Source organism: Panulirus ornatus, chromosome 47 (assembly GCF_036320965.1).
Source record: "Panulirus ornatus isolate Po-2019 chromosome 47, ASM3632096v1, whole genome shotgun sequence".
In the NCBI taxonomy this organism is placed as follows: Eukaryota; Metazoa; Arthropoda; class Malacostraca; order Decapoda; family Palinuridae; genus Panulirus; species Panulirus ornatus.
The window spans coordinates 20,779,896-20,799,939 of NC_092270.1; the positions used below are offsets into that span (position 1 = coordinate 20,779,896).

At 39.9% G+C, this 20,044-nt stretch overlaps 1 protein-coding gene across 3 annotated transcripts in view; it reads right to left on the bottom strand.

The window, feature by feature from the left end:
- Positions 1-1,552: 1,552 nt before the first annotated feature.
- Pisd (phosphatidylserine decarboxylase) overlaps positions 1,553-20,044 on the bottom strand; it is a 44,439-nt gene continuing 25,947 nt past the window's right edge. The window contains exons 2-5 of one of the 3 annotated variants that reach the window (XM_071689944.1): positions 11,155-11,199; positions 3,530-3,781; positions 2,951-3,195; positions 1,553-2,759 (exon numbers count right to left, since the gene is read on the bottom strand). In XM_071689944.1, coding sequence (XP_071546045.1) covers positions 2,106-2,759; positions 2,951-3,195; positions 3,530-3,761 — 1,131 coding nt within the window. In that variant the 5' untranslated portion in view covers positions 3,762-3,781; positions 11,155-11,199 and the 3' untranslated portion in view covers positions 1,553-2,105. Of the gene's footprint in view, positions 2,760-2,950; positions 3,196-3,529; positions 3,782-9,107; positions 9,272-11,154; positions 11,200-20,044 lie in introns of those variants that run through there. The other 2 variants (XM_071689942.1, XM_071689941.1) reach the window with 2 other exon arrangements.

Genomic DNA, 20,044 nt, shown 5'->3' on the forward strand with positions numbered 1-20,044 from the left:
CAGCAAGTATGAATATATACAAGTGTACATTGGAAAGGATCACAATTTTGTGCATGATCAAGATATTCCTATGAGTCCACGGGGAAAATGAAACACGAAAAGTTCCCAAGTGCACTTTCGTGTAATAATCACATCATCAGGGGAGACACAAGAGAGAAATATAACAGTCAGTTGATATACATCGAACAGACGAAGCTAGGACGCCATTTGTTAAACATGTGATTGGACAATCACATGTTTACCAAATCATATGTTTACCAAATGGCGTCCTAGCTTCGTCTCTTCAATGTATATCATCTGACTGTTATATTTCTCTCTTGTGTCTCCCCTGATGATGTAATTATTACATAAAAGTGCACTTGGGAACTTTTCATGTTTCATTTTCCCCGTGGACTCATAGGAATATCTTGATCACGTGCAAAATTGTGATCCTTTCCAATATATATATAAGAGATCTGGATATGTACTGTCATTATAAATACTAAAGTAACTCATGTGTGTTGTAAGCCCTTCCCTCTTGTATATCTTCATAAAATAAGTAACAAAAGAAGGAAGGAAAGTCAGGATTTTCCATAATCGTTTAGTCATCTGTTCCTGGTATACCTCAAAGAGAGAGATGGTAAATCTGACATACTGAAAACTAATGTATATATCAGGGAGTTAAAAAATGTAATTAACTGATAATAATACAAAAGAATGTAAAAAGCATATGATTACTGGATCCTTTTGAGGCTAATTGTTACAGAAGAGATAACAGACTCAGAGCTTTGTATTTGAGGAGAAAAAGAAAACAAAAGACTTTCACAAAGATCCTTGAACTTTATACCTGTATCTATAGAGATGCAAATAATTTCAGTTGCATATTTGAAGCAAAGTATTCATCATGTCTGTTTTCAAACATGTGGGGTTAAGGGTGAAAGGATATTATACTAATGCCATATGAGTCTCCTATATGTCATAGAAGGTGACTAAGCAGGGAAGGAGCAGGGGGCTGAAAATCCTTCTTTCCTATAACTATTACCTTCCAAAAGTAGAAAAAGAGGTTGCAGACAAGCAGATTATCCTCAAATGCTCAATTGCTTAAGCCGGAAAAAAAGTACCTGCGGTGTAACTTTCAAAATGCTTTTAAAGGTTAGGTTAAAATTCTTGAAGAAAAAGTACTTTGCCTCATTCGAAGTAAAACATCTGCTAACAAGATCAAGTACGGTATACTCCAAAGTATCTGAATACTTTCAAGACTCAACAATACCATCAACTTAACCTGATTTTTTCAACATTTAAAAGGAAGATCAACATAAGAAATCAATTTGTTATTCACATGGCCATCCATCTGTAGGAAAAACCTAATTTTCAGTCGGAATGCAGAATCAAAAGCATTATTAACACAGTTTTATAAGCAGAATAATCATTTATATCAAACATCTCCATAACAATGAACTGGACATCTTCCTTTGTCCATTGTCTATGTTGTCCTCTGATCATCTTTCAAAAAGAAAAAAAAAAAAAAATATTGAAATGTGGTAAAGATAAATGGATCAATAAAACAACTAAAAGCCATTAGTGATAAAAATATGGAATCTTTGTTTATTATAATGATTAACAACCCCAAGACCCCCTTTTATGGGTATCCTGCAGCTTCGAGACCATTCCATGTGGGAACGAGGTAAGGTGGGCTCATCTTGGGTAAAAGGGTCCTTGAACAAGGCTGTACTCCTTTCCATTCACTGACAATCATGCAGCCTCATCAGATAATACTTCTTGCTTATACAGTTACCACTTGCAGATGGAGCCTGGAACACTGAATCTTTGTTTAAAATAGACGTGCAGTAGTTTTTGGTCAGTTTTCACTTTGAGGAATATTTCGAAATCTGACTGGTCTTTGTATTTGACAGCTGCATGAAATGTGCATTTCTTAAGCACCTTTATCTCAGCCACTCTCTTTGGGCATTGTAACATCAATTACACTCCAGTGTAGCACTGTAACATCAATTACATTACAGTAAGATATTCTGGCTTGCACAGAAAGCTAAGTAAATAATTTACTTCAATTATTATACTCCCAATACAAAGCATATCACATATACCTATCACTCTCTGCCATGGGTCTACCTCTCCAGTCCAGAGTGAGCAATTTCAGTACTTGCTTTACCAACATATGAATTAGGTATTCTAAATAGTGCCTGACCCATTCTTACTTTCTGTCCAATATCAACACACAGTTTGGTATCCTTAGGAGCTTCAAAGACAAGTACAATGGTAGATCCCAAATTGAACTCACCAAAGTCTTCTCCTCGAGATAACTCTATCAGCTTACTCTGGAAGTGCTTGTCGTAAAAATTACTGTTGGTCCATTTTTTCTCATTTGTTTTGAGCTCCTCATCAAAGTACACTTTGACAGATCCAACATTAGTAGCCCCAACAGCTGTCATTGAAAAAAATCCATGTTTCCAGTGTCCTACATAACTGACTCTTTCATTTAATATAAACAGGTTCCTGACCCATGCTACTATAGAGGGATTCACACTCAAAAGTTCACCAGGGAAGTGCCGTCGGAATCTCACAGTCCAATCAGCAGAGGAGTGAAAACGATGATAGTCACCGGGTGCTAAGTAGATGACACACTGGTAGAGCATGTTAGAGTTGCAATCACTGAGGCATGTGCGATGGAAACAATCATCATCATCCTTATCCACAACCATGGGCCCTCCTTTACTCCAACAGTTTGGGCCCAAGAATTTTCGTAGAGGATATGAAACGCCCTAAAGAAAAAGTGAGAGAATTCAAATAGGGAGGTAGAAATCAAAGTACAAATATATATTATACCTGTATAAATTCAGTATTTTACATCAATATGAATGGCCTCAATTGAAAAAACTCATATAATATAATGATCTTCAGTAAGAAGAAACATCAAAAAAGTTTTAAAAATAGTTACATATAACAAATTTACCTTAACTTGATCCAGCATGCCACAGCTAACAGTGCCAAAAGACATGACCGTGCCATCAGCTGGACTCACCACTGAGGCAGACACATCTACTGGGCGTACTCCATCTTTCAGTGAGCGTCGGAAAAGCTCTGCAAGGCACTTGTATTTACCTAGATCTTCTACTTCAGCTTCAGCCATGTTACAACCAAATGTTCGCACATAGAGGCCAAGCAAAGATTTCCTAGACCACTCTGGTAGTTCACATGCTGGAATAAAGAACATAGCTGTGAAGTTCTACGTCTTTCTGTGAGCCTGGATAAAATGAGTATGGGCATGAATGCACCTAGGTTACTCTATAGAACTCAGACATACATCAAATCATGAACAAAAAGGATATGACATAAAGTGCCATTGTACTATCAGTGTCCCAACGCATCTCCTTGCTGGAAAGGAACATTACGTATTGTGAACTACAAGGTGGGTGGGAAAGTAAGTGTGCAAACTCCTCCTGTCTGAGTAGATTGTTTCTTTTACAAGGTTTACCTAGGGTTTGTATCTTAGACTAAAATATATCTAAAATGAGTGAAATCAGAACCTTACCATTTACCCATCCCCATGCTCTTGAGAAGTATCGGAGAGGTAACAACTTGTAGGCTTCAACTTCCCATTCATCAGCTAAACAGTCACAGGGGTCCAAGTGGCCAAGCTTTGCTGCTTCCCTTTTACGAGTATGTCTGTACTGTTGAAATGCAATTAGCGCTAAACCAACACCAACTGGCAGCGGAGTCCAGCGAAGGGAGCGTAGATATTGCTTCAAACTTGACTGAGCCATAATGTTTGTATCAAAAAACACTGAAAAATGGAAACAACAGTAATGTATTATTTAAACGACTGCTAATAAGCCAAACTTTACACAACTTCACAGTCAAGGGAAAAAAAAGAGAGTAACACAGTCAAATGAAAGTTACATAGCTTTTGCTTCGGCACTTCCTCTTTAAGGGAAAGAATACAAACTGTGTCTTAAGCTTGTTGGTCTCAATGCCTGACTGTCAGCCTATTTCTCATGCTATCCCATGCTGTATATCATAAACTATTTCCAAGACAAAACATTTTGATGCTGGGTCTCTTTTTTTTTAATGTTGCTGACTCTATAACAAAGTCTGGGGAATCTTAAAAGGAGAATGATATAACTGCTTTAGTTTCTTGTAATAGAGATATCTAACTCACTTCAGGGCTACTAAACCCTGGAAACAAGTATGTCTGAGAAACATTTACAGTATTTTCAACAGGCAGCAATGATAGATCTAGGTCTAAAATATTCCAACACAAGGTCATGTCGACTGGTCCCTACTATCGTCAAACCAAAAATTAGCATAATATTTTTGTCAGTAGAAGGGCAATGGCCTCTGTGGCAGAGATATCTTCCAGAGGGTTCATCCCTAGCAAGATCTACTTGAATGCTGCTGCCTCCATTATCATTCATGATTACACAGTGCTTGACCTCAAGGACACCTGCCTGCACATTGCAATTTTCCTGTGGGAAGGTTGCTAGATTACGCTAATTCCTCATGGTTGTTACAGAAAGAATGTAAGTTGCATATGCTTCTGTTGTCTTTAATGCAAAGGATTCCCAAACCAACTTTAAATGTGAGATTCAGAAGCAAGACTCTGTCAGAAAACCATCAGTTTGTCACTAAATAATATGCCAACAATTTTGAACCTATGTTTATACTTCTGCTTCTGATATGAGAGTAAGTGAGCTTGGAAAGGAGACTTGTAGGGAAAGATTGAGTGTAGAATTGCAAAAGGTGATAGCAAATGAAGTGAGGGGAGTGGGACGTACTTAGGGAAGCAGTGATGGTATGGCAAGAGATGCATGTGGCATGAGAAAGACTGGAGGTTGGCAGATTAGAAAGAGTTGTGAGTCGCAGTATGAAGAAGTAAAGTTGTCTGTAAATGAGAAATAAGAGGTGTCTGGATGATACTTACATGGAAGGAGTGCAAATGACAGGGAGATGAATAAGAGAAAGAAGCAGGAGGTTGAGAGGAAGGTGAAAGGGTTGAAAAAGAGGGCAAAAGAGAGATGGGGTGAAAGAGTATCATTAATGACTGGGAGATGTATAAAAGGAAGAGGCAGGAGGTCAAGAGAAAGAAGCAAGAGGTGAAAATGAGGGCAAATGAGAGTTGGGGTGAGAGAGCATCATTAAATTCTAGGGAGAATAAAAAGATGTTTTAGGAGGTAAATAAGGTGCGTATGACAAGAGAACAAATCGGAACACTGGTGAAGGGGGCTAATGGGGAGGTAACAACAAGTAGTGGTGAAGTGAGGAGATGGAGTGAATATTTTGAAGGTTTGTTAAATGTCTATGTCTTTGTATGTATATATATGTATACGTTGAAATGTATATGTATGTATATGTGCGTGTGGATGTGTATGTATATACATGTGTGTGTGGGTGGGTTGGGCCATTCTTTCGTCTACCTCGCCGACGTGGGAGACAGCGACAGAGTATAATAATAATAAATAAATATATAGCTGTTATGAACCTACTGATATACTTTTTGTCAAAGGTAAACTTTCTGCATCACTAGAATCAATAATTCACAAAATTACACTTACCTCGAATATCTGGTCATAATACTTTATGCATACCATCTTTTTTTTAAAATCCTCACAGGATGATTGATTCAATTTATGAAATGTGAAACTTTTGAGGGGAGAATTATTTTGAGAATTTCATTTTATAATGGCAAGGTACACCTTTTATGATAATTAAGTTACAGTGGGGAGGGATAAGATGCTTAAAGAAAATATGGCACCACTAAAGATAAAACAAAACCTATGAAAACCTTACCTATTTTTCCCTAATATCAACTAATCAATTTCTTTTTCGATGTCACTTGCAAAGATTTATCATAGCTTTTCAATGTAAAGTAAAGATATTTGAGCAAAACTTTAGTCTGCTCTTTCCCAACTTGGGAAAAGAGTATGCAATGCAGCTGGTTTGTTTGCATTTGAGTGCACTTGAACCAAGCGACCAAATCTCTCAGCAACAATGAAACCATCAAAATTTTTTTTTTTTTTTTTTTTTTTGCATTGTCGCTGTCTCCCGCGTTTGCGAGGTAGCGCAAGGAAACAGACGAAAGAAATGGCCCAACCCACCCCCATACACATGTATATACATACGTCCACACACACAAATATACATACCTACACAGCTTTCCATGGTTTACCCCAGACGCTTCACATGCCTTGATTCAATCCACTGACAGCACGTCAACCCCGGTATACCACATCGCTCCAATTCACTCTATTCCTTGCCCTCCTTTCACCCTCCTGCATGTTCAGGCCCCGATCACACAAAATCTTTTTCACTCCATCTTTCCACCTCCAATTTGGTCTCCCTCTTCTCCTCGTTCCCTCCACCTCCAACACATATATCCTCTTGGTCAATCTTTCCTCACTCATTCTCTCCATGTGACCAAACCATTTCAAAACACCCTCTTCTGCTCTCTCAACCACGCTCTTTTTATTTCCACACATCTCTCTTACCCTTACGTTACTTACTTGATCAAACCACCTCACACCACACATTGTCCTCAAACATCTCATTTCCAGCACATCCATCCTCCTGCGCACAACTCTATCCATAGTCCACGCCTCGCAACCATACAACATTGTTGGAACCACTATTCCTTCAAACATACCCATTTTTGCTTTCCGAGATAAAGTTCTCGACTTCCACACATTCTTCAAGGCTCCCAGAATTTTCGCCCCCTCACCCACCCTATGATCCACTTCCGCTTCCATGTTTCCATCCGCTGCCAGATCCACTCCCAGATATCTAAAACACTTCACTTCCTCCAGTTTTTCTCCATTCAAACTCACCTCCCAATTTACTTGACCCTCAACCCTACTGTACCTAATAACCTTGCTCTTATTCACATTTACTCTTAACTTTCTTCTTTCACACACTTTACCAAACTCAGTCACCAGCTTCTGCAGTTTCTCACATGAATCAGCCACCAGCGCTGTATCATCAGCGAACAACAACTGACTCACTTCCCAAGCTCTCTCATCCCCAACAGACTTCATCCTTGCCCCTCTTTCCAAAACTCTTGCATTCACCTCCCTAACAACCCCATCCATAAACAAATTAAACAACCATGGAGACATCACACACCCCTGCCGCAAACCTACATTCACTGAGAACCAATCACTTTCCTCTCTTCCTACATGTACACATGCCTTACATCCTCGATAAAAACTTTTCACTGCTTCTAACAACTTGCCTCCCATACCATATATTCTTAATACCTTCCACAGAGCATCTCTATCAACTCTATCATATGCCTTCTCCAGATCCATAAATGCTACATACAAATCCATTTTTATGATGAAATAAAAAATGAAGTGTTTGTTGGCTGCTATGGGAAGTTAGGTAAAATCTTCATAGGTTCAGATGATTTGTAGAAATGTTTCATTTATTTTCCTGTTAACTAAGCCCATATCTGCGTATGTGAGTGCACGAGGTCATTTCTTCATCTGTTCCTACCTCACAACGGGAAAAAAAGTAAGCTCAAACAATTTAAATTTCTGCTCTTAGGGGAAGTCAGGTTCTGATGACTTCTGTTAAGTGTTTACTTTACTGTTACCTTGACTAAATACTTTTCTTGCAGACTGACAAAACAGCACATATACATAATCATTATAAAAAATCATACAGGAAATACTGAAGAGGTCATTTGAAGCAAAAATAAGTAAACATACTTACGTTAATTTAAAGTAATATGAAAGACTGCTTATGTCAAAATCTTAGTCATATATTGTGACCATTAGTAAAACTATACTAATGAGCTGTGTAAGAAATCTACTGTGGACTTGGTCTTTTTTTTGTGAGTGTGAAAACAAGATTTTCCTGCTTCCCAACTCCTCTTTACAGTAAGTTGGGAAAATCTTTAATTAAGTGCTTAAATTAACACCTTACGTCCAAAAATGAATGGGAAGTACACAAGAATATCATCACAGGTAAGGTTTAAGTTCAAGGACATCAGAAAAATAACTTCTGAAACGGAAGAATCATTCATAAATGATCTCCTTTCACTTCAAAAGGATTTAGACCAGAGCTATGTTATTTGGAGTACTATTCTTTACCCTGTTATGATATTTCAAAAATGGAAGAGGGCTACGAAGATTTGGTAAACTGTGGCATTATTCAACACGTGAAACAGTCATAGAATTTAAGAAACCCTATTCCAAGTTTCCGTAGCGGTCAAGATTTATAGCTCGAAATGTAGATATGTTAATGTGATAAGCTGCTGGGGACCAAACACAATGACGATGTAAGAAAGGTATGGGAAGAAACAATGTTTATGTATTTTGCAAATTGAAGTGATAAAACTAAGTGTGTCTGGTATATGTCGACTATGACAAAGAAAATTCAAATAAATCTTGGCTGCTTGGAGAAGTTAAGCAGATTTCATATCTATCGTTGCCTTCTACAATTATTTCACCTACATGTAACTTAACCACTTACCATTTCTTAATCTTCACACCCCAAACCCCTAGCACGAGTTCATCATCGTGGTATAAATCAATACTCCTAAAGTTGCAATGCCACCTTAAATCACCTCTTCCAAGTGTAAAGCACGTATCAACATGCGGCTCTTCCAAAGACGAAAGCTATTACTGTAGTGCCCCGAAACTGGTACCTTACCCATATGATTCGTATAAAAATGTAAAAATCAGTTTAGACTAAATAAACTTGAGAAGTTATGAAATTCATAATCATGACAAATGATTAGGTATGGCTCGCACTTACTGAACCAAATCAGAAAGTTTTACGTAACATTTTGGTACGAAACTCTACATATATATATATATATATATATATATATATATATATATATATATATATATATAAAACGAGAAAAGAAGTAAAAATAAGAAGACACTAGAATGTCAGCCCTGCTGTGCCTGGCTCACGGTCTCGTCCAACACACTTATCTAATCTCTGTATCACTCCTTACAAATAAACTACACCTTATTATTACTACATGGAAGAATGTTGTATTTAAATACATCAAATACATTCTAGTGGCAGAAACTGTTGATGTGCTGCCAGCGTTCACCCCCACTGTTGTGGTTGGAGGTCCAGACCCATTTTGTAATGATTACCTTAACTTTATGGTTTCCTGCTCCACGTCTGTCACCATCAACTGTGTGTATGTATGTTGATGGATCAGGTGGCAACTGTCACTCAAATGTCTATCAAGGATCTATCTTTGGTCAGTGATCACGAAACTGACGAGTTCACGGCGACCCGGAGGTACACAATCAAAATAAACATTGGTCACTAGAACCGGTTCGTGTAAAATATATTTTACCATCCTATTTTTTCATAAATAAAATATAAATGAATGTTCATATGTTTCAAACTGGACGAGAAAATGCTTAAACTATTATTTTCATTCATATAATAAGTAATCCTGAACGGAATAAGAAATACCTGAATTGTTTTGTACGGAAATGGTGTTTAACATCGATCTCCCAAGATAATATCTATCTATCTATCTATCTATCTATCTATCTATCTATATATATATATATATATATATATATATATATATATATATATATATATATATATATATATATATTGATAGTTTAAATACCGCTATATATATTGATGAATTAATGTCTATAGAAAGCCAAAGACACTGATCTATTAATCCATCTATCATCACTTAACTCCATTCTATTTTTCATGAGAAAGATCTATCACACATAATATCTGCATTTCAAAGGGTAACAAGGACTGCTATACTTATTATAGTACTTCTTAGGTTCCATTTTACACACCACATTAAGAACCAACATCACTAACAGAGAATCAATTAAAAAATTTATTTTAAGTCCATTAAAACACGCTATGAATTCTTAAACATACAACATATATAAAAGAACTTCTACTCTTATGGACAGTATTTTACACAGCGCCATTAATCAAATGTAATATATTGACAATATTGACAAATATTGACAAATGGTTAGGTATGTTAGAAATAAATGTTAGAAATAATTGTGGTTTCAAGGATCTGTCTGGGTTTGGAGCTGGGCAGACAGGGAAAATGTCTATTTCTAAACATTAATTGTAATATTAATGATTTCGATGAATCTTTTTCACAATTTATATTGAAATAGACAAAAAAAATAATAGAAAACATAAAAAATATTACAGTGTATAGTTCCAACAGATGCTGGTCATCTATGAATATATTTCAGAAGTAATGAGAAACATCCAATAAAGAAATGAGAACAGTAAACTGCTCAAGAGACAAACGTTATTATGTAAAGAAAATACTGAAACGTTTGTTTTGGTAGGGCAAACGTTTACACACTGCTACAACATAAGGTTAACACAACTGCTAAAAAAACGTTTGTTGTGGTAGGACAAACGTTTACACACTTCTACAATATAAAGCTAAAACTGCTGCTAAAAATGTTATAAGTTAACACTGCAGCTAAAAACGTTACCCCCCCCCCCAGGAAATGTTACCAATCTATCGACCCCGACACTTGATAGATAGTTACTGTTTCTTAAAGAGTAACACTGTGTTACTACAGCTGTTACGTGACCTTTTAGTGCATCAAAATACGAGTGTGGGCCCGCGCGTCTGTAACCTAACCTAATTTAACCAGCTCCATGTTAATTAACACAGTGTTTAACGACCTTTTAATGTGTCCGTTTCATTATCTTACCGGATGCAAGCAAGGCTGGCTTTACCTGAAGTGTCTGAACCCGTTTGAAAGGACTAACCTACTTTCCATAGCCTACTTCTCTTTGGATCCATTTCAGTATGGAACCTAACTTAATCTACTCCCTTACACCTGTTTCAGTATTTAACCTAACTTAACCTACTCCCTTACACCTGTTTCAGTATTTAACCTAACTTAACCTACCCATTTGGACACGTTTCAGCAATTACCCGAACTTAATCTACCTACATAACAAGACACATTTTAAGTCATGGATATGGTGTAACCTCAAATAATATGAGGTAACCAAGAGAAATTTAAATTATCTATCACTATCTATCTATCTATCTATCTATCTATCTATCTGTCTATATATATATATATATATATATATATATATATATATATATATATATATATATATATATATATATATATATATATATATGAGGTTGTTTATACTTACAATTTTGTAATATCCAATTATCAATGGGTGAAAAATGGTGAAATTCTATAGCAAGACATGAAAGAGAAGAGAAATATAATTTTAATGATAAGCAAACAGTGGATCAGCTGCATGTAAATGATGTACATAATTGCTTGTCATGTGTGTAAAAGAAATATATACTTAGAGTATACATAACATATTAATGTAGTGTATGCTTAGTGAGCATGTAAAATGATTTATGTATCCAGTTGCCTCAGGTAAATGTAAATGATCCACATGGCTTCGGTGCATGTAAAAAGGTCTATTTACTTGCTTCGTGTGTATGTAAATGATTTACATGCTTGTTTCGTGTGAATGTAAAAGATCTATAAACTTGCTTCGTGTGTATGTAAAAGATTTACATGCTTGTTTCGTGTGAATGTAAAAGATTTGTATAGTTGCTTCGTGTGCATGTAAAAGACTTACATATTTCCTTCGTGTGAATGTAAAAGATCTATACACTTGGTTCATGTGCATGTAAAAGATTTACATGCCTCGCGTGCATGTAAAAGATTTACGTGTCTCCTTAGCGTAGATGTAAAAGATCTATATATATACTTGCTTCGAGTGCATGTAAAAGACTTACAAAGCTGCTTTGAGTGCATGTAAATGATTTACAAACTTTGCTTTCGTGTGAAAGTATTGTATATCAAATGGGCAATTAGTGGCAGTGGTGGTTGAACCATAACATTAATAAACTACCAGAGAAAACATAAAGTTAATTACGAAAATAACTACGAAAATAACTACGAAAATAACTACGAAAATAACACCTTCTCTGGTGTAGGTCACATGGGGCCAGTAAATAAACATATACCATTTTGTATTACCAATACTACAGGAACCTCTTTCATGGGCCATTTTGTATTACCAATACTACAGGAACCTCTTTCATGGGCCATTTTGTATTACCAATACTACAGGAACCTCTTTCATGGGCCATTTTGTATTACCAATACTACAGGAACCTCTTTCATGGGCCATTTTGTATTACCAATACTACAGGAACCTCTTTCATGGGCCATTTTGTATTACCAATACTACAGGACCCTCTTTCATGGGCCATTTTGTATTACCAATACTACAGGAACCTCTTTCATGGGCCATTTTGTATTACCAATACTACAGGAACCTCTTTCATGGGCCATTTTGTATTACCAATACTACAGGAACCTCTTTCATGGGCCATTTTGTATTAGCAATACTACAGGAACCTCTTTCATGGGCCATTTTGTATTACCAATACTACAGGAACCTCTTTCATGGGCCATTTTGTATTACCAATACTACAGGAACCTCTTTCATGGGCCATTTTGTATTACCAATACTACAGGAACCTCTTTCATGGGCCATTTTGTATTACCAATACTACAGGAACCTCTTTCATGGGCCATTTTGTATTACCAATACTACAGGAACCTCTTTCATGGGCCATTTTGTATTACCAATACTACAGGAACCTCTTTCATGGTTACAGCAGAAATCGTAACTCGACCCTATTTCGATGGTAATTGGAAGTCTTTGATGAAAGACGAGAGGGAGCCATTTCAGGGCGTAACCCACAGTGTCGCAGGCCCGGGAAATGTTGTGACGGGTTTCGAAGGCTGGACAGACGAAGCAACTCCCGCTAGACTTTAACCTAACTTAACCTAACTTAACTTAACCTAACTTAACCTAACCTAACCTAACTTAACCTAACCTGACCTAACTTAACCTGACCTAATTTAACCTTACCTAACCTAACAGCCTAACCTAACTTAACCTAACCTAACTTAACCTAAACTAACCAACCATTCACCATGAAATGTGGTAGAGATAGTGTGTGGGGGGTAGTACAGACAGAGGTCGTGTGTGTGGGGGGTAGTACAGACAGGGGTCGTGTGTGTGGGTAGTACAGACAGAGGTCGTGTGTGTGTGGGGGGTAGTACAGACAGGGGCCGTGTGTGTGGGGGGTAGTACAGACAGAGGTCGTGTGTGGGGGGTAGTACAGACAGAGGTCGTGTGTGGGGGGTAGTACAGACAGAGGTCGTGTGTGGGGGATAGTACAGACAGGGGTCGTGTGTGTGGGGGGTAGTACAGACAGGGGTCGTGTGTGTGGGGGGTAGTACAGACAGGGGTCGTGTGTGTGTGGGGGTAGTACAGACAGAGGTCGTGTGTGTGGGGGGTAGTACAGACAGAGGTCGTGTGTGTGTGGGGGTAGTACAGACAGAGGTCGTGTGTGTGTGGGGGTAGTACAGACAGAGGTCGTGTGTGGGGGTAGTACAGAGGTCGTGTGTGGGGGGTAGTACAGACAGAGGTCGTGTGTGGGGGGTAGTACAGACAGGGGTCGTGTGTGTGGGGGGGTAGTACAGACAGAGGTCGTGTGTGTGGGGGGTAGTACAGACAGGGGTCGTGTGTGGGGGGGTAGAAAAGACAGGGGTCGTGTGGGGGGGGTAGTACAGACAGGGGTCGTGTGTGTGGGGGGTAGTACAGACAGGGGTCGTATGTGTGGGGGTAGTACAGACAGAGGTCGTGTGTGGGGGGTAGTACAGACAGAGGTCGTGTGTGGGGGGTAGTACAGACAGGGGTCGTGTGTGTGGGGGGTAGTACAGACAGAGGTCGTGTGTGGGGGGTAGTACAGACAGAGGTCGTGTGTGGGGGGTAGTACAGACAGAGGTCGTGTGTGGGGGGTAGTACAGACAGAGGTCGTGTGTGGGGGGTAGTACAGACAGAGGTCGTGTGTGGGGGTAGTACAGACAGAGGTCGTGTGTGGGGGGTAGTACAGACAGAGGTCGTGTGTGGGGGGTAGTACAGACAGAGGTCGTGTGTGGGGGGTAGTACAGACAGAGGTCGTGTGTGGGGGGTAGTACAGAGAGGTCGTGTGTGGGGGTAGTACAGACAGGGGTCGTGTGTGGGGGGTAGTACAGACAGAGGTCGTGTGTGGGGGGTAGTACAGACAGGGGTCGTGTGTGTGGGGGGTAGTACAGACAGGGGTCGTGTGTGTGGGGGGTAGTACAGACAGAGGTCGTGTGTGGGGGGTAGTACAGACAGGGGTCGTGTGTGTGGGGGGTAGTACAGACAGAGGTCGTGTGTGGGGGGGTAGTACAGACAGGGGTCGTGTGTGTGGGGGGGGGGGGGTAGTAGAGAGGGTCGTCTGACCAGATAGCGCCATCTGGGGCTATATCTCAGTGCGACACAGTCGACCCACGTACATGTCTCCTGGGGGAAATGAACCTTTATTCACACAGCTGAGAAACATACAAAGGCACTTGTGACAGCCTTTTTATTGTACGCATAGTTCCACTTGGTGGCCAACCCTTCAATCAAACATGGAAAAACAAAAGGGTCAAAAAAAAAACGGTGACAAAAATGAGAATATTAGAAGACGTTTGCACGAATTAGAACAAGGTGTTAGGTGTTAGGGAATACCTGAGATGGTAAAGGATTCCAAAGCTTAGCCGTGGAGGAGAAGAAACAAATATCAAAGCGTCCTACCAGTGGATTTATCAACGGGCCACACAGTAACCACATGACGGAGACAAGAGCGAGACAGCTGGACGTAGATAACTTCTCCCCACATACGCTGATTCAAGTGACCACACAATCTTGTCTTAACTGTGTGGGGTGGTGACGAAACAAGAGGCCCCCCCCCCCCTAACTACTCCAACGAGCCCGTCCCACGTCATGAGAAGTGATTACAGAAACATCTTTTGAGTGCATGATAACAGGAGTCTGCGATTACGTAGTCAGCATGTCTGGCTTGCCATGGCTAAGGAACTCGAGGCCAGTATTGAACTACTCATTACCAACACTTGACACCGTGCCTGTCCATTTACTTAAAAGAGACATTGCCTTTATGTATTTTCTTTTCTTTCATACTATTCGCCGTTTCCCGCGTTAGCGAGAGGTAGCGTTAAGAATAGAGGACTGAGCCTTTGAGGGAATATCCTCACCTGGCCCCCTTCTCTGTTCCTTCTTTTGGAAAAACAAAAACAGAAATGGGAGGGGAGGATTTCCAGCCCCCGCTCCCTCCCCTTTTAAATCGCCTTCTACGACACGCGGGGAAGAATACGTGGGGCCTGGATGTGGTTAGGGAGCTGTGGTTTCGGTGCATTCCACATGACAGCTAGAGACTGAGTGTGGACGAATGTGGCCTTTGTTGTCTGTTGTCTGTCTGTTGTCTGTTTTCCTGGCGCTACCTCGCGGACGCAAGGGGTGGCGATGCCATTTCCTGTAGGGGTGGGGTGAGGTGGTGCCGAGAATGGACGAAGGCATGCAAGTATGAATATATATATATATATATATATATATGTGTATATGGCTGTGTATGTATATGTATATATGCTGATATGTATATGTACGTGTATATACATACACACACACACAAATATATACATGAAGGCATACAGTATGAATTGTGTACATGCGTATATATGTATATGTCTGTGTATGTATATGCATGTGTACGTTGAGATGTACAGGTATGTATATGTGCATGTGTGGACGTGTATGTATATACATGTGTATGTGGGTGGGTTGAGCCATTCTTTCGTTTGTTTCCTTGCGCTACCTCGCTAACGCGGGAGACAGCGACAATGCAAAATAAATAAATAAATATATATGGTGAGTTACCTAACACCATCACACGTACAAACACACTAACTCACTTCCACAGTGAAGGGAAGCCGAGTGTACAGATATTCCTAGCAATGTATCGATGCCTAGGACTGTTATCGAACCCTAGCAATGTGTCGAAGCCTCGTTCAGTATCGAACCCTAGCAATGTGTCGAATCCTAGCAATGTGTCGAATCCTAGCCAGTGTCGAAGCCTCGTTCAGAATCGAAGCCTAGCAGTGTGTCGAAGCCTCGTTCAGTATCGAACCCTAGCAATGTGTCGAATCCTAGCAGTGTGTCGAAGCCTCGTTCTGTATCGAACCCTAGCAATGTGTCGAATCCTAGCAATGTGTCGAAGCCTCGTTCTGTATCGAACCCTAGCAATGTGTCGAATCCTAGCAATGTGTCGAAGCCTCGTTCTGTATCGAACCCTAGCAATGTGTCGAATCCTAGCAGTGTGTCGAATCCTAGCAATGTGTCGAAGCCTCGTTCTGTATCGAACCCTAGCAATGTGTCGAACCCTAGCAATGTGTAGAATCCTAGCAATGTGTCGAAGCCTCGTTCTGTATCGAACCCTAGCAATGTGTCGAATCCTAGCAATGTGTCGAAGCCTCGTTCTGTATCGAACCCTAGCAATGTGTCGAATCCTAGCAATGTGTCGAAGCCTCGTTCAGTATCGAACCCTAGCAATGTGTCGAATCCTAGCAATGTGTCGAAGCCTCGTTCAGTATCGAACCCTAGCAATGTGTCGAATCCTAGCAGTGTGTCGAAGCCTCGTTCAGTATCGAACCCTAGCAATGTGTCGAATCCTAGCAGTGTGTCGAAGCCTCGTTCTGTATCGAACCCTAGCAATGTGTCGAACCCTAGCAATGTGTAGAATCCTAGCAATGTGTCGAAGCCTCGTTCTGTATCGAACCCTAGCAATGTGTCGAATCCTAGCAGTGTGTCGAAGCCTCGTTCTGTATCGAATCCTAGCCAGTGTCGAAGGCAAGTGCCCCTAGCTGCAGAAAGGGACGCGTCTCGACCATCTGGACACACCCAGCGTGGGGACCCAAGTCATGACCATGACTTCATCTCTGTGTTACAAGCCACGCCAGAAATCAATACCTTGACCCCATGAGTCCACACAGGAAGTGTGGGGGGGGGGTGTTACCTGTGAGTGCGTGCGGTAGTGTGAGTCATCCTCTCCCGTGAGGGGGGCCGGGCTGGCGCGTACCGCTCACCGCATTTTACTTCCAGCGGCTCGCTCCCCTTAACTCGATCTTAGGTTCAAGTCTGGCAGACCGACATGAGCCGATATTGATCAAGTTCTCTTTTAAACTTTTTTTTGTAAATGGGTTTGTAAATGTAAACGTTTCCGCAAATGGATCTGTAAATGTAAACGTTTCCGTAAATGGGTCTGTGAATTTAAACGTTTCTGTAAATGGGTCTGTAAACGTTCTCTAAATGGGTTTGTAAATGTAAACGTTTCTGTAAATGGGACTGTAAATATAAACGTTTCCGTAAATGGGTCTGTAAATGTAAACGTTTCTGTAAATGGGTCTGTAAACGTTCTCTAAAATGGGTTCGTAAATGTAAACGTTTCTGTAAATGGGTAAATGTAAACGTTTCTGTAAACGGGTCTGTAAATGTTTCTGTAAACGTTCTCTAAATGGGTTTGTAAATGTAAACGTTTCCGTAAATGGGTCTAAATGTAAACGTTTCTGTAAATGGGTCTGTAAATGTAAACGTTTCTGTAAATGTCTCCATCACGTTTCGTACATCTCTTGGTATGCTTTTGAGTCCGTCTTTTCTATATTCTTCGTTCGGTTCTCACATATGCTCGTCTCATACCTTCTCAAAAACGTTCTCTGGGGTCTTATAACAACAGACCCGGTGAATAAATATATTCCAGCCTCATAAACGTTTGTAATAACAAAAACGTTCTCTGGGGTCTTATGACAACAGACTTGGTGAATAACTATATTCCAGTCTCATAAACGTTTATAATAACAAAAACGTTCTCTGGGGTCTTATAACAACAGACTTGGTGAATAACTACATTCCAGTCTCGTAAACGTTTATAATAACTTATAAACGTTCTTGTTCGACGCCCTGTCTCTACTGCCATACATCAATTATCAAGTAATTTCTCCTTCTCTTTATATTATACAGATTAAACTTCCATTTTCTTATGGTAGACAACATACTCCATTTCAGGAAATTCTAATTGGAAAACGTTTCTGAAAATCTGTATCACCACAGCATCGACTGGTGGCCACAAAACGTTGGCCACAAGTGAGTCCCATTTCTCTCCTAGTTTGAACACTCATTAACATACCTGGCATAACTGAGGGGCACCGTGTGTTCAACATGTTCTTCATGTGTTCAACCTGTTCTTCATGTGTTCAACCTGTTCTTCATGTGTTCAACATGTTCTTCACGTGTTCAACCTGTTCTTCATGTGTTCAACATGTTCTTCGTGTTCAACATGTTCTTCATGTGTTCAACCTGTTCTTCATGTGTTCAACCTGTTCTTCATGTGTTCAACCTGTTCTTCATGTGTTCAACCTGTTCTTCATGTGTTCAACATGTTCTTCATGTGTTCAACCTGATCTTCATGTGTTCAACATGTTCTTCATGTGTTCAACATGTTCTTCATGTGTTCAACATGTTCTTCACGTGTTCAACCTGATCTTCATGTGTTCAACATGTTCTTCATGAGTTCAACCTGTTCTTCATGAGTTCAACCTGTTCTTCATGTGTTCAACATGTTCTTCATGTGTTCAACATGTTCTTCACGTGTTCAACCTGTTCTTTCAAAGTTACATCCCACATTCATAAGTGTGGATGGCGGGCCACCCACACTTATGTCCTCCACTGTTACGCCATTACAGTGGACACCTCGATAAATAAACCAGTCCCAGGAATTATTTATCGTCTTACATCGATAAATTAGTTACCGTGCCATGAATTATATATCAATTATCGCCTCGAATTATATATTGATTATTGCCTCAAATCGATAAATTAGTTACCGTCCCATGAAATATATATTATTTATTGCCTCAAATCGATAAATTAGTTACCGTGCCATGAAATATATATTATTTATTGCCTCAGGTCGATAAATTAGTTACCGTGCCATGAAATATATATTATTTATTGCCTCAGGTCGATAAATAAGTCATCGTCTTATGAATTATATATCAAATTCAGTCTCCATTTAAATCCCGTTTTCTTTTACTCCTGCCTAAATCAGGTTCGTGTATCAATCTCAACTTCTTTACTTTACTTTACTCGTGTGCCATCTGCCAAGCCCCCTGGCCATACAACTTTATCTTTATCATTACCAATAAAATCGTGGCTCCTAACAGGCCCTTAGGGTACCTAAATGATAAATAAATCGCCCGTCTCACACACGGTTCTACGCCCTCCCGCCATTTCACGAAGTTTCCCACCAAAACAAACCAAAAAACAAAAGAAAAACGCCTCCATCCATTTGTCCTACGTAGACACGCTCTTACATTTTGTTCGGCCCCCGTTTCTTCTCCAATATATATATATATATATATATATATATATATATATATTATATATATATATATTATCCCTGGGGATAGGGGAGAAAGAATACTTGCCACGTATTCCCTGCGTGTCGTAGAAGGCGACTAAAAGGGGAGGGAGCGGGGGGCTGGAAATCCTCCCCTCTCGTTCTTTTTTTTTTTAATTTTCCAAAAGAAGGAACAGAGAAGGGGGCCAAGTGAGGATATTCCCTCAAAGGCCCAGTCCTCTGTTGTTAACGCTACCTCGCTAACGCGGGAAATGGCGAATAGTTTCAAAGATATATATATATATATATATATATATATATATATATATATATATATATATATATATATATATATATAGAGAGAGAGAGAGAGAGAGAGAGAGAGAGAGAGAGAGAGAGAGAGAGAGAGAGAGAGAGAGAGAGAGAGAGAGAGAGAGAGAGAGAGAGAGAATGAGTCACTCACAGTTCCGAGGTCTGGCCTTCGCTACGAGTGAGTCATGGGGACACACACACACACACACACACACACACACACACCACACACACACACACACCACACACACACACACACACACACACACACACACACACACACACACACACACACACACACACACACACACCACACACACACACACACACCACACACACACACACACACACACACACACACACACACCACACACACACACACACACACACACCACACCACACACACACACACACACACACACACACACCACA